Below are 15,288 nucleotides of genomic sequence, written 5' to 3' on the forward strand. Positions count from 1 at the left end.
AGACGTAACTATTGGTACATGCATGATGGTGCACCACCACATTATAGCCTAGAAGTTAGAAATTATCTACATGAAATTTATCCTCAAAGGTGGATTTGTAGAGGTAGTGCATACCCATGACCAGCACGCAGTCCCGAGCTAAATTCCCTAGACTTTTACTTGTGGGGCTACCTAAAGTCACTTGTTTATAAAAAAAAAATAAATAAGCGTCAAGAGTTATGGCAAAATATTGTAGAGAGAGTTAACGTAATTAGGGACCAAAGAAACTTATTATTTAAAATAAGACAAAACTTACACAAAATGTTTAGATTATGTAGTTTATCTAATGGTGAACATTTTGAACACTTATTGTATTTTTTTTGTTTGGTTTTGAATTATTCACTTTGTCAATTGTTTTATATTCACTTCATTGTTTAATTTAATTTAATTTCTGTTTTTTCTTTAAATTTGTTACTCTTTAAAAGGTTTGATAAAAATAATTGTTTCAATCATATGCATTTTGTTTGCAAAAATTATCTACTACTAACATATTTAATATTCACTGGTATTTAAGACCTTTTGAATAATGTTTGAACTTACATAAATTTTTGTAAAATTTTTTCATTTTATGCACGTCCCTAAAAAATACGTTTATTTCGAAAACAGTGTACTTTTTTTATTTGAAACACGAATACCTTTTTTGTGTAGAATTGAATGTTATTTCATGTTTTTTTCTTATAATATTTATACAGGTCGGAAAAAAATTATGGCCACATTAATGAACCAATGTTATAGTAGGTGGCGCCACCTGGTGTGAATTTTTTTTAAGCCCTTCTCTCGATTCGGATTGCCGAATATAGGCCTCTCCTAATTTTCGCCATTCATCTCTGCTGTTAGTAAGATGTTTCCACATTGGTCCTGTAGTCCTTTTAATATCGTCGTTTCAGCGCATTTGCGGTCTTCCTCGTGGTCGCCAATTGCCGATTTCTTTATTCCACCTGCCATCCTTAAGACGTTCGTTATGTTCAAGTATCTTGTGTGAATAGTAAAACTAATATCATTTTCGTATTAAGCATACTAAATTATAGCAAGATACCAACTTTCAGTATAACTAATATACTAAATAAAAAAATATTTTTGAATCACTTTGTAGAACGAAAACTAGCAACATTTTGCCTTAGCAATTTGAGCTCAAACGCTTTATTTTGATGTCAGCTATCACCCATTAGCTAATGTCCAATTAATAATAAGACACCCTGTATACATCATCATCATCATTTTACCCATTTAACCCGGATCTATCCACTGCTGGATATAGGTCTCCCTCAGTCTTTTCCATGTATTTCTGTTTTGTGCTGTTTGCATCCAATTTTTGTCGATCCGTTTTATGTCATCAGACCATCTTGTTGGTGGACGACCTCTACATCGATGTACTTCTGGTCTCGGTCTCCACTGTATTATTCGCTGTGTCCATCTGTTATCCGACATTCTAGCTGTGTGCCCCGCCCAGTTCCACTTAAGGGTCATAATTCTTTCTATGGCATCTGTCACTCCTGTTCTTCCGTTTTATTTCCTTGTTCGTGATCCGATCCCTACGAGAAATGCCTAACATCGATCGTTCCATGGCTCTTTGGGTAACACAAATTTTATTTCTTACTTTCTTGGTTAGTGTTAATGTCTCTGCACCATATGTAAGTACTGGCAACACGCGCTGATGAAAGAATTTTCTTTTAAGACACATAGGCAGTTCTGATTTAAGAACACAGCTTAGCTTGCCGAATGCCACCCAAGTGAGTCCTATGCGGCGGCTTAGTTCGCACGTTTTATTATCTCTTCCTATGCGTATCTCATGTTCTTAGTACTTATATGAGGTGGTTTCTTCAATATGCATGCCATTTACTAAAATCTTTTCGCTTAACACAAGATTTGTCATGATTTGTGTTTTTGTGTGGTTGATTTTTAATCCTACTTGTAGGGAGGCTAGGTATAGTTTCTCCAGTTGCGATACTGCATCATCGATTCTGTCAGCAAAAAGGACAATATCGTCAGCAAAAATATTTGCTGTATACATACATAGTATAAAAAAATAATTGCTAGTTCGGTCTCTTTCGCCCCTATTTTAACTGTGAATATATTTCTGCCGGCTTTTCTGTTTTGCGAGACATATTGCTAATGTCATCGGCATAGGCAGCAATCTGTATTAATTTATTTGTAGGAGATTATATCTCTTCCTATATTTAAACCTTTGTAAACTGTAAACCTTTGACTATTTAAAAAGTTTTCAGTCAGTTAATTTTGTATTAAGGCAGTTGCTGCTCACGAGTGTATTATTTCTTTTACTAGTCGGATATATTTTTGAGGCATGTTAAAGCCATGCAATATTTATATAACTTTTGTCTATTAATTGAGTCGTAGCTTGAAATATATGAAAATGTTTATCAATTGTCAATGTATTATTCCCACGATTTGTCGAAAACATGTTTGATATTTCCCGACAATATTTTTAGTTAATTGTTGGACGTTGTGCACAAGAGGGTTAACCCGCTATAATTTTCTCATTTCAGTTTATCCCTTTTTTATAGATTGAGCATATAATCCAGGTTTTTCAGTCGCTAGAGATCTTTTTATCATTCCAAATCTTGTACTTGTACAAATGCATATACGAGATGTTCGCTACCTAATTTATATAACTCAGTGGGAACTTTGTCAATACCCCGAGTTCTGTAATTCATTTGTGTTGGTATTCCTTGTTTTACCCCTTCCATCGTAGTGGGTTCTATATTTTCGGTGTCTCCCTCAATGTGATGCCTCACGACTATTTTTTTAATAGTGCTATTTTTTCATGACTTTCATTACAAATACAAACTGATTGTCATTCGATGAATTAATAATAAAAATGTATAATATTTATAGTAATATACCAATATATATATACAAGGATTTCCACAGTTTTCACTGTATTCCTTCACTCAACCGTTTTCTTCAATTTTTCCTGTTTAGCCAGTCCCCTTCCTGTAGGTTTCTTCTACTCATTGCTTCGTCCACCTCATCTCTGAAAGATCTTCGGGGTCTGCCTCTCTTTCTTCTTCCTATCGGGCTCCACTCTGTTATTCTATTTATCCACCGATTTTGGTCTGCTCTTCTGACATGTCCGTAGCAGGTTAACCTCTTCTGTTCAATGTAGTCTATTATGTCGGAGTTCATTCCCATTCTCCTCTTAATCTCCATGTTATTTATTCTATCTCTTCTTGTTACTCTGCAGCTTCTCCTTAGGAATTCCATCTCTGTTGCTCTTATTTTGTTTTTGGTTTTCTTATTTATTGTCCAATTTTCACACCCATAAATGAGGATACTTCTTGTCATGGTATTATATATTTTTTTCTTTGTTTTCATGCTGATGTTCTTATCCCATAGTACCGGGTTCAATTTTCGTATGCAGTCTCTTGTTTGTCCTAGTCTATTTTTTATATCTTCCTCCGTTGTTCCTTTGTTTGATGTTATGAAACCTAAATACTTATACTTGTCTGTTCCTTTGATTTGTTTACCTTCGTCTATTTCCAGCTGTTTTATTTCTGTATTCTCCGTTGTTAGGTATTCAGTTTTCTTTAGGTTTATTTCCATCCCATTCTTTGTATATTCCTGCTCCAGTTTTCTCATCATAAAACTGAGGTCATCCTCGTCTTGTGCGATCACTATTTGGTCGTCGGCAAAACTGAGCGTATATAGATATTCGTTCCTTACTGGTATACCCATTCCTTTGCACTTTCTTTTCCATGGTTTCAGGGTTTTTTCCAGGAATATTTTGAACAGGGTGGGGGATGTGGAGCAACCCTGTAGTAGTCGTCTTTGTCGTCTTAAATGGACTGCATATTCTATTGCCCGTTTTAATAGCTACTTCGTTATTCTTGTAGAGTGCTTTTACCGCGTTTATTAATCTTCGTGGAACTTCGATGTCTTCCATTGCTTCCCATAGCTTGGTTCTAGCTTTTAAGTCATATGCCCTCTTAAGATCAACAAAAGCCAGATGGACGGATCTATTTTTGGCCATTCTTTTTTCTATTAGTTGTTCGACCGTGTAAATTTGATCTAAGCATGCTTTCCCGGCTGTGAAACCTGCCTGGTCTTCTCCGATTTTATCTTGTATATATATTTCTAATTTTTTCTTTATGGTCTTTCCATACAGTCTACCTATAGACGATATAATGCTGATTCCCCGATAGTTTTCGCAGTTTTTTCTATTTCCTTTCTTGTATATTGATGTCATATATGCTTGGGTCCATTCTGCCGGTAAGTCTTCTCCATTCAGTGCTCTCTCAAACATTTTATGTATCATACGGAATAACTTTTTCAATCTGTTTTTTATCAATTCATTTGGTATTCCGCCGGGACCTTCTGCTTTTTTGTTCTTTAGAGTTTTGATCGTTCTTTTTACCTCATATAGGCTTAATTCGATTTTGTCATGTGTGTAGATTTTTATTCCGTCTATTTCTGATTCTTTGAATTCGGGGCGGTCTTCGGTTAGCAATTTTTTATAGTATTCTTGCCATTCGTTTTCTTTGATTTGACCGATCTTGATTTTCTCTGTCTTATTTCTTTGGAGCGACTTTAAGATGCGCCATGACTCTGAATTTCTCGTTCCTCCTATGTGCTGTTCCATTTCTGTGCATGTTTTTTCCCATCTTTCATTTTTTTCATTTAATATATCTATTTATAATATATATCTATATCTATCTATAATATATATTTAATATATATTAACCATTTCAATATACCAATAAAGGAGCATAATAAAGCTTGTATCGTAACAAGTATTTCAGTATAGATGATAATCTTTCAAATAACATATAACATTTTCGCCTGCTTTAATTTTCTTAAAAATAAATTTTCACTTAAAAATAAAGTAGCGCAATTGCTTAAAACCTTTCTATCTTACGAAAAACAATTATACGTATTTACTATCTCGAGCTTCATTTTATTTATTTATAAATACGACATAAAATTTTACAAATTTCCCAAGAATCCACTATCTTAAAAGTAGAACAACGGAAATTTACTTATACTATTTTCCTTTTTGTGTAGTATTGGTGTCGCTTTACACTTATAATTAATGAATTTACGACATTATTAATTATTTTACGCCCACTTTCCCAACAATACAAATGGTTTGTGTTTTAAAAGTGCCTGTGGCTCTCGAGCGTAACTAGAATAACGTTTCTAAGGTCAAAAGCTTTATCCTCACACGAAAGTTTAACTTTGCAAAGTAATTGTAGGAAATTCGGTTTGACTGTGTCTCATTAACAATGACGGCTAGACCAAAGTGCTGAGTGCTGATAAATTACCCTCAAATATACTATATAAACTTTAAAATACCTAAGACAATAAAAAATTGTCGATACTGTTTCTCTTTTTTCTTTTTTGAAACTAATTCAACTGCACATGCACAATATTTTAAAGTGGTAAAGCAGATGCAATAAACAATACATAAGTAAGTGTATTACTTAGGCTGAAGTACTACAGTACATGTTTTCAATCACGGTTTTTTCAACTGGTGGATATATATGTATTTGGATAATCCTAGCATTGTACGGAAAATCTTGTCCACTTCTAGCATGGTATCCCTTTACTGTACAATCTCCGAAATAGACATCATCGTCGGACGTATAAAAGAATTGCTGTACAATGTTAGAATTTCAATAAGTAACCATGCGTCAAAGTTTGGAAGATAAGATAGATATGGATTCATATCGGTTTTTACGATTATATTCCATTTGTTATTAAAGACAAACAAACATCAATCAGATTATAAATCCATAATAAATTGGGGCTTCTAACTTCTGGATTGTATGATTAAATTATTTTAAATTATCATACACATCTCTTAAAAATCTGAAATGTTTCACAAACATCTTCCCTCTATTATAGTGATATACCTTTCTCTTGAAGCTTTAAAATGTTTCACTAAAATTATCACTCTATTGCAGAACAATTTCTTCTTATTTTTGACATTTTAGTGTGACATAGCCTTTTATAATATGTCGATTCGAAAAATAAGATTCGTATAATATAAATAGAAAATACAAAAATATCAAATAATTAACAAGAAATGTTCGATTTTTAATTTGGTGTGTCGCTTGTCAATAATAATCTATTCGAATCGATGAGGGTTTCGATAATCATTTTTATTTTGATAATTTCAGACATTGTATAGTTTGGGGGTACAATGTTAGAAGTGGACAATAATTTCCGAACAATGCTAGGATTGTCCAATTTCGGGCTTTGCTCTTAACATATATACAAATATTTTTTATAAGTAGTTTTCAGCAAAAGCTTGTTATTGCTCTGATAAAATGAAAGTCCATATCTTATGGCATTGGAACACAAATTAGTCAAACTTTTCACATCTAATATAACTGTTTTTTCGATATCTCTACCTCGTCAGCCGTTCGATTTTCAATTCAAACCGAAAAGTCCAACTAATGTTTTCAAAATTTTTCCATTTTCAGTGGTTCGAGCACAAATGTGCCACCTGGTTTTGTGGCAAAGAACCAAACAATTAAATAAATTATTTTCTATCCTTTGGCCTGCCGAAATGTACAAGTATTAGTAGCTTTCAGTAAAAGCTTGCTGTTGCTCTGGTGAAATGAAAGCCACATGTTATGGCGTTGGACCACAAATTAGTCAAACTTTTCACTTTAGTCACTAAGCTTTTGCTGAAAGCTGCTAATATTTGCACATTTCGGCATCCAACATCGTTAGCTTAAATATGTTTCTCTCACTTCCTACAAAATTCAAAATTAAAAATAGTAGATCAAGACATAAAGACACCCTTTGAAACCGAAGAAATACAAGAAATATAAACAACCCATATTTATTTTTCTTCTTTTTCTTTCTCTTTATAAGCAATTCTGCTTGTTCATTGGCGGATTAATACCTCTATGAAAGGTTGACACTTCATCTTTTGCGCGGTTGTCCGATACTTCTGCCGATTGGTAACTTATTTCTTGCTATTTTGACGACACCTCCATTCTGCTTATGTGTTTATTCCATTCTTTTTTTCTCTTTTGTGTCCATTCATTTATACACTGTACGTTACATTTTCTTCTAATGTTTTCAATTCTCTTTCGATCTCTCAGAAAATTTCCTGTAATTCTTCTCAGTACTCTCATCTCTGCCGTTTCCCGTAGCCTTTGCGTTGTGGCTGTGTCGGGTCTTGTTTCTGAGGCGTATCTCATTATTGGTCTTACACTGGCTTTATAAATTCTTGACTTCATCTCAGTGTCAATGTGTCTGTTTCGCCATATAGTGTTATCAAGGCACCCTGCCAGTCTATTTGCTTTTTGTACTTGATCTCTCACTTCTTTGTCCAGATCTCCATAGCTAGACAGTGTAATTCCCAGGCATTTTATTTCCATTACTTGTTCAATACTGATGCCATCAATTTCTATTTTACATCTGGTTGGTTCTTTGCTGACTACTATTGTTTTAGTTTTCTGAGATAAAATAGCCATATTAAATTCTTTAGCTCTTATGGTAAATCTGTGGACCAGTCTTTGCACACTATCTTCATCTTGGGCTATCAATATTGCGTCGTCTGCATAACAGAGTATATTGATTTCTTTGTTTCCCATTTTGTATCCTCTTTCTTTGTTAACGGTTTTGATGATTTCATCCTTAGACCATTAAAACTTATAGACACGCCTTGTACCGAATCGTTGAAGCAAACACCTTCTGCGCAAGTGACGTCACAATACGGCAAGAACTCTAACACTAGATTGATATTTTAGAAAAATCACCAATATAATTACCTAATTTTAGATGAATTTTAATAAAACTGCAATATTTTGTAAAAGATATGGAAGATAAATCATTTAGCAAAGGAATTAATGAATAAAAGGAAAAAGACAGTTAAGATTTTATTTCACGTCTAGTGCGTCTGTATATCCGCTTATACGTATTTCACCCTAAAAGGGATCTTCAGAACGGCTATTTACAGACGCCCTGAACGTGAAAATAAATCTTTCCTGTCTTGTGAAGCAACTCTAACAGGGCTTCGTATGGACATCTGATAATAAATCCGTAAACTAATTTTTCGAAACCATATGAATATTTTCGAATTCAAGTAATTTTTTAAAAATAAATGTCTAATTTGAAAGTGTACTTATCTCTTCTTGTTTGATAATAAAGATAGAAATTTTACTTGTGGATGGAAGTTTCATTTTGGGGAAAAAATAATGTATACAAATCTATTTATTGACCACAAAATAAAATAGATTTGTTATCTTACTTTTAAGTCTATTGACATTAATATTGTTCTCACCTTTATTGCAATGATGAAAATAACTTATCTTTATTATCTTAGGATTTATATATTATTTCTTTAAGATGTTCTAGTAAAAATTTTAAAGTATTATCTTTTTTAAGAAGCCTTCTATTTTGTTGTTGCAACATTTTGGTTTGTTTGTTTTTCTTTTGAAATAATTAGTTTACTACCACTTTATATTCCTGATCTCTGTTAGATGATTCTTGTTCAACAAAGTCACCGAGATGATGTCTTCGTTTTTTCAATGAAGGTTTTTCCTAAGGTAGTTTACTCTAGAATTTCTACTGGAGTCTGTCCTCCACTTTAAGAGCCTGTTATTTTGTCTGATACAGTTTCTTTTTTTACTAAAAATTTTTTATTTTTAACTTGCTTAATTAAACGGTTTGGAAAATCGAAAATGCTCAGTACAGCATCTTTTTTGAGTTGTTTTTTTGGAACTCCTTTCGCTAGTAATAAACGAATCCGCCGTGAAATACTTGGAGCAAATTTTAGAACTATTTAATGGTTTAAAATTTTCACGGTGCATCGCTAGAATCCATTTTTTGCAATGATGGATCTTTATATAGGAAAGCTAAAACAATTTATTTACTTTATCCTTCAGTTTTCAATGTAGTTATAAAATAAAAATTATATAAGTCTCTTATATTATGTATCTGTTTTAAACACTTTGGATGCTAAATTTCTAGTAGATTTTCCAAATTTAATTTATGAATTTTTTTACCCCTTAAATGATATATCTGTCCCCTTTTTGTGTCGCTGCGTATAATTAAATGCATTGCAAGATAATATGATAATTAAAAAAAAAATAATGTATTAAAAAAGTTTTAAATTGGAACTTAACACTTATAAAAAGTTTGCAAACACCTATAAGCACTCTAGTTTCTAATGTTTTCTGCCATAAACTGACGTCACGCATAGCTGCGCAAAGCAATTTATGTTTGCTTCACTCTTCGAAACGGGGGTATAGCATACGGCGTGTCTATAAGCTTTAATGGTCTAAGATTTCATCCATGATCAAATTGAAGAGCACGGGGCTCAATAAATTCACTTGTCTTATTCCGCTGCCTATTTCTAGAGGTTCTGTAGGTTGTCCATCTATACTGACTTCCATTTTGTTATTTTGGTAGTTATCGATAGTTTTTATAATATTTAGGGGAACTTCTCTATTATACAGAAGACGGATTACATCTTTGACTCTTACTCTGTCAAACGCTTTCTTTAGGTCAATCAGACATAGAAATGCTGGTCTATTATACTCTAGTGATTTCTCAGTAATTTGCTTTATAACGAATATTGCATCTGTACACGATCTTCCACTACGAAAACCCTATTGTTCATCTGCTAAACTTATCCTCTGATTTATTAGCACTTGTAAAATTTTAGTTGTAAGTTTTAGCGTAGTATTTAACAAGTTTTTAACTCTGTAGTTTTTTGTTTGTTTTTTATCTCCTTTTTTGAATAGTAGAATTAGTTCGCTTGTTCTCCATTCTTCCGGTATTTAATGTGTTTTATAATTTTATTAATTAATGTTGTTAATTGTTCTGTCATTGTTGCTCCACAATATTTCAGTAACTTGTTTGATATCCCGTCTTTACCTGTTGCCTTTCTGTTCTTCAGGTTTTCAAGTATTTTCCGAACTTCCTGTACATTAAATTTATACTAAGTTCTTTATTTGTGGTAATTTCTGGTGTTTTCGGTTCTAGCGTCGTTTGTTCTTCCTCTGCATATAGCGTTTTTAGGTAGTCAATCCACGTATCCTTTTGTATGTATTTTGGTTCTATTAGTTCCTTAACCTCCGTTCTTTTAACACTCTTATGAAGCGCCATATTTCCTTTTGCAGACCTTAAAAATCATGTTCGATTTCTTTCGAAAAGCGTCCCCAGTGATCATTTTTTATTTTTCTTACAAGTGCATGTGTTTCATTTCTAATTGTCTTGTAATTATGGTATGCTTTTTGTGCTTTGGTTGACATGTATATCAGGTAAGCTTTTTTCTTTTCTTTACATTTTTCGTTCACTTCTGTACAGAACCATGGAGTTTTTCGCCTTGGAAACGATTTATTTTTATTTATATTTCTTTCATGACAAACTTCCTTGGCCAAGGCTAAGATAGTAGACTTAATTTTTGCCCAGCTTTCTTCGACTCCCACTTTCTGTGATATATGTATTTCTGCTTTTTTCGGTTATTTTTTTGGAATAGGTATCTTTTGGAGTGATTCTGTAAGCTTTCGACTTTTATCTTTGTGGTGTATTGTGGTGTTTGGTTATCACATATATGTGTTTTTATGCGGATTTTGCACAATACCAATTTATGATCGCTTCCTATTTCTGCTAATGTTAGTGCTCTTACAAGATTTGAGAGGGATATAACTCTCTATTCGACAGAATATAGTCTATCATAGATCTTTGTCATCTAATGTTTTCAAAAATTTGTATTGTTCTTTGTGAGGGAAAAATATATTATTAATACGTATCTCGTTTATGTTGCAGAGGTCCGTCAGAAGGTTTCCGTTTTCATTTCTGATATTTTCGTTATATCGCTGTTTTATTCCTGGAACTATATCATTACCAACATGGGCTTTAAAATCACCCAACCTATATTTCTGATCTTTTTAACTAAAACGATAATTGTATAAGATTTTTTTAAAATTATAAACATTAAAAACTTAAAAAATCCTAGGGAAACTATTTAACATCATTATTAGTTAATATATTCCTCGAGATTGGCTAAAATCTATAGTTCTCTTAAAAACAACGCTTGAAACGACCGTCGATGTTCAATTTCAGCTACCTACGCAAGCGAAATCAATGTACAATAAAATTTTTATCAGGTCGACGGTAAAAAAATCGATATGTTTTGATTCAAGTGTCCTATCGACAAAAATCAAGATTCGTTATAAAGGTAAAGAGAGAGGCTTTTGTATGCAGTTTTTGTATTTAGCTGAGAATAAATTCAGTTTTTATAAAGGTGTTAAATAAATAAATGTGGCGCGATCTTTGCCATTATTTACGACTCTCGTGAGATCAATAAACTTGATCACTTTCATTGACCGGTCGTAGTAAAATTTCCATTTTTAGAGATCAATCTTTAAAACCTATGCCATGAAACCTATGACATTAAGAGCATTTATTTTGGCATGAGGTCAGAAGATATCGAATTTTTACCGTCGAGCTCATACAAATTTTATTGAATATTGATTTCGCGCGTTGTTTCTTAGAGAACGGTTGATGCTACACAAAAAGTGGTTATAAACGTTTTTGTTTAAAATTATCTCAGCTACATTTTTTATTTAAAATACTTTTTGTACGGTGTACTGATTTTTGATTAACCGATTTTTTTGCGTGTTTACCCCCTACGGGGAGGGGTTTACTGAGAAGCACAGAGGCAAAAGTGGTAAACTTTCTTGCATCTTTTTTGACGTCAAAAAATTAATTTTCTCAGCAAAATTCAGCCTGTTCGTATGATTTTTAGGGGTGTGGCATTTTTTTTTAAACTGTGGTATATAGCCAACTACTGGGATTTTCCTCTTTTACTTTGAAACAAAAGTAACGTTAATAAGTATATCATCACTTACAGTTTGACAAACAATCATACCAATAGTTTTCTTCTATGTTTGTTTCCTAACTCAGCAACAAAGCTGTTTACCCTCAGACCACAGCCTAGCATAATTTAGCGTTTTAGTTTGCGCCTATGTAACTACATTTTTTGTATAAGCATCATTTAAGTAACCTGTCGGGAGACCTGACGATGAAGAGCAAAGTTTAGTGTTCAAAACCGGCCGTCCAGGGTACAATAAATTGTTTGTAAATCTAATATTTTTTCTTTAACCTTGGACTTACATGTGAAAACGATTCATCATTTTTTCTAGTCAAGAAGTCTTTCGAATCCAAAAATTGATCCGTGTTTCTTATTTTTGATAACTTTCACAAAGCATTTGACATCGCGGAAATAAACGCTATCTTTAAAGTTTCCCATATGCTCCAATTAGATCTGCACTATATTAAAAACTTTTCAATAAGTTTTAGAACATCTACAACTTTTTATAAAGAACAATATATATATATATATATATATATATATATATATATATATATATATAAATATATATATACATATATATATATATAATATATATATATATATATTTATATATATAATATATATATATTTATATATATATATATATATATATATATATATATATATATATATATATATATATATATATATAATATATATATATATATATATATATACATATATATATATATAATATATATATATATATATATATATATATATATATATATATATATATATATATATATGTATATATATATAATAAATATTAATATTTCTAAAAGAACTATAAGCAGATATTTCACATCTGCTGGGCGTCTCATGGCTCATGGCTGCACAATAATTGGTAACTTTATTTTTTATTTTTTCAAAAGCTTTTTTAGCTTAAATTTTTCAATAGTTCCAGACGGACTACACTATATCACTCCACTCTTTAGCAATTTCACAGACACCTACCACCTACCACCGATACTGAAACAGATAAATTCTAAATTCTCAATTACGTCGCTAAAACGAAATTCTCCCCAATTGTGTTTTGTAAATGAATACTGGATACCAAGCTGATTATCAATTAAAGGGATGTTTTATAACGAGTCCTTTTATTTTCAGACTACTTGGATCCTTTTCTGCATTACGAAGGATGGGGCAACGCTAGCGATGTAATGGGATTTAGATCGGTCCTGAAACTGACGCCATCTCATCCTCGAAATCCAAATTTTAAGTAAGTTTTTTATTATTTTTCTGTGGCATCTCATCTTAATAACTATGAAAGTTAATACAAAATAAAAGTAAATATAATACGAGAATAGTTTTTAGAGCATTTAATAGTAAAAAGGGCCCGTCGTCATTTCGTTGTTGTTCAAAATAATCCTTTAAACAAGTAATCAACTCTCTACAGACTAATCAGGTAGTTTTTGTAGAGCGCAATCACAATACACAACAATAATTAGTTTTTAAAGCTACTAAGCTAAATTTAAAAAAAAACACCAAAAGCTGTATGAAATCCTAAGAAGCAAAAACATCGACAGTCGCGACATTAACATCATATCCAGGCTGTACTGGGAACAAACAGCAAAAATCAAAGTTAATAATGAGTTAACCGAAGAAATTGAGATTCATCGAGGTGTGCGTCAGGGTTGTGTGCTTTCTCCACTATTATTCAATATATATAGCGAAACAATTTGTCAGGAAGCGCTCGTAGAGCAAAACATTGGTATGAACATTAACGGGGAGTTAATTAACAATATACGATACGCTGATGACACGCTAATAGTAACAGATAACCTAGCAAATTTACAGTTTTTGATGGAAAACATAAACACCCATACTAAAAAATATGGTCTAAAACTGAACATCAAAAAGACTAAATTCATGATTGTAACAAAGAAGCTATACACCCATGTGAATTTAACCATAAATAATCAGCCAGTTGAAAGAGTTACGTCCTACAAATATTTAGGCGTTTTCTTCACTGATACTAATGACCAGACAAGAGAAATCAAGAGGCGAATATAGAAAGCGAGACAATCGTTTGTCAAAATGAAAAAGTTCCTATGCAACCGGGACATAAATATAAACTTAAGAACGAGAATGTTAAGGTGCTATGTTTTCTCCGTTCTACTGTACGGCATGGAAGCCTGGACACTGAAAAAGATAAACATCAAAAACATTGAGGCATTCGAGATGTGGTGTTACAGGAGAATGTGGAAAATACCATGGACAGAAAGAGTAACAAATCAAGATGTTCTGCTGAAGATGGGGAAGGAATGCAAAGCCATAAAAACCATACAAACGAAAAAACTGGAATATCTGGGCCACGTAATGAGAGGAGAAAAGTACTCTCTGTTTAGACTCATAATCCAAGGAAAAATCTCGGGAAAGAGAAATGTGGGACGTAGGAGGATTTAAGATAATAAATCAGCTGTGAAACTGTTCGTCAACGTCTCAAGGAAGGTAATTTGGTAAATCGTATACTTGCCAGAGGGTCAGACTTGACCGTAGCTCATCGCAGAGCGCGTTTAGAATTTGCACGAAATTATATCCATTGGTTGGAGGCTGATTGGAATACAGTTCTGTTTACAGATGAAAGCAGATTCTATCTTTACAATTGTGATAGGCGTATTCGTGTGTACCGACGTCAGAACGAACGGTATGCACAGTGTATCATGCGAGGAACGACGTTATTCGGTGGAGGGTCGGTTATGGTCTGGGGTGGCGTTTCTTTAACGGGTCGTACAGACTTGGTGGTGTTGAATAACGGTACCATCAACGCTCATCGATATATCGTTGACGTTCTTTAAGACCAGGTTGTGCCAGTTTCTCCTATATTATCGAAAATTTTGTTCTAATGCACGATAATGCACAACCGCACGTTGCAAATATAGCGCAAAATTATCTAGAGGAAGTTGGAATCGACGTTATGGAATGGCCAGCGAATAGTACCGATCTCAATCCTATAGAGAATGTTTGGGACTTGCTTGGTAGACGTCTACGGAATTTTCCTAATCAACCAAACACTCTGCAGGAACTGGAACAACATCTTGTCCAAATTTGGAATGAACTGGATCAGAATACTTTAAGACCGTTTATTTTAAGTATAAATCGTCGATGCCAAGCTCTCATTCGTAGCAGGGGTGGAAATACGCAAAAACAATTGAACAATTTCTATTTTTAGAATTAGAGATTTTGTTGTCAATTATTTTAAGATTGTGTTAAGTTTATGAATATTAAAGATGGTTAGCGACAACATCACCAAATTTGTTTGTTTTATAAAGTAAAGTAATACGAAATAAAATGCTTTTCATTTTAGTTAATATTTTCCTGTTATACGGTAAGTTTTAAAGTGGTGCGTTAATTTCTTGGAGCTTGGAGCATTTATAAATTATTGATAAATTAATTATCCGCATGCA

The 15,288-nt window shown here is 32.8% G+C and overlaps 1 protein-coding gene across 4 annotated transcripts in view; it reads left to right on the forward strand.

Annotated features, from left to right (window-relative positions):
- LOC140449253 (guanylate cyclase 32E-like) overlaps window positions 1-15,288 on the forward strand; it is a 458,979-nt gene that overhangs the window by 262,978 nt on the left and 180,713 nt on the right. For all 4 annotated transcript variants that reach the window (XM_072542462.1, XM_072542460.1, XM_072542461.1 and 1 more), the window contains exon 6: window positions 12,989-13,100. In XM_072542462.1, coding sequence (XP_072398563.1) covers window positions 12,989-13,100 — 112 coding nt within the window. The remainder of the gene's footprint in view (window positions 1-12,988; window positions 13,101-15,288) is intronic.

This window comes from Diabrotica undecimpunctata, chromosome 1, assembly GCF_040954645.1.
Source record: "Diabrotica undecimpunctata isolate CICGRU chromosome 1, icDiaUnde3, whole genome shotgun sequence".
In the NCBI taxonomy this organism is placed as follows: Eukaryota; Metazoa; Arthropoda; class Insecta; order Coleoptera; family Chrysomelidae; genus Diabrotica; species Diabrotica undecimpunctata.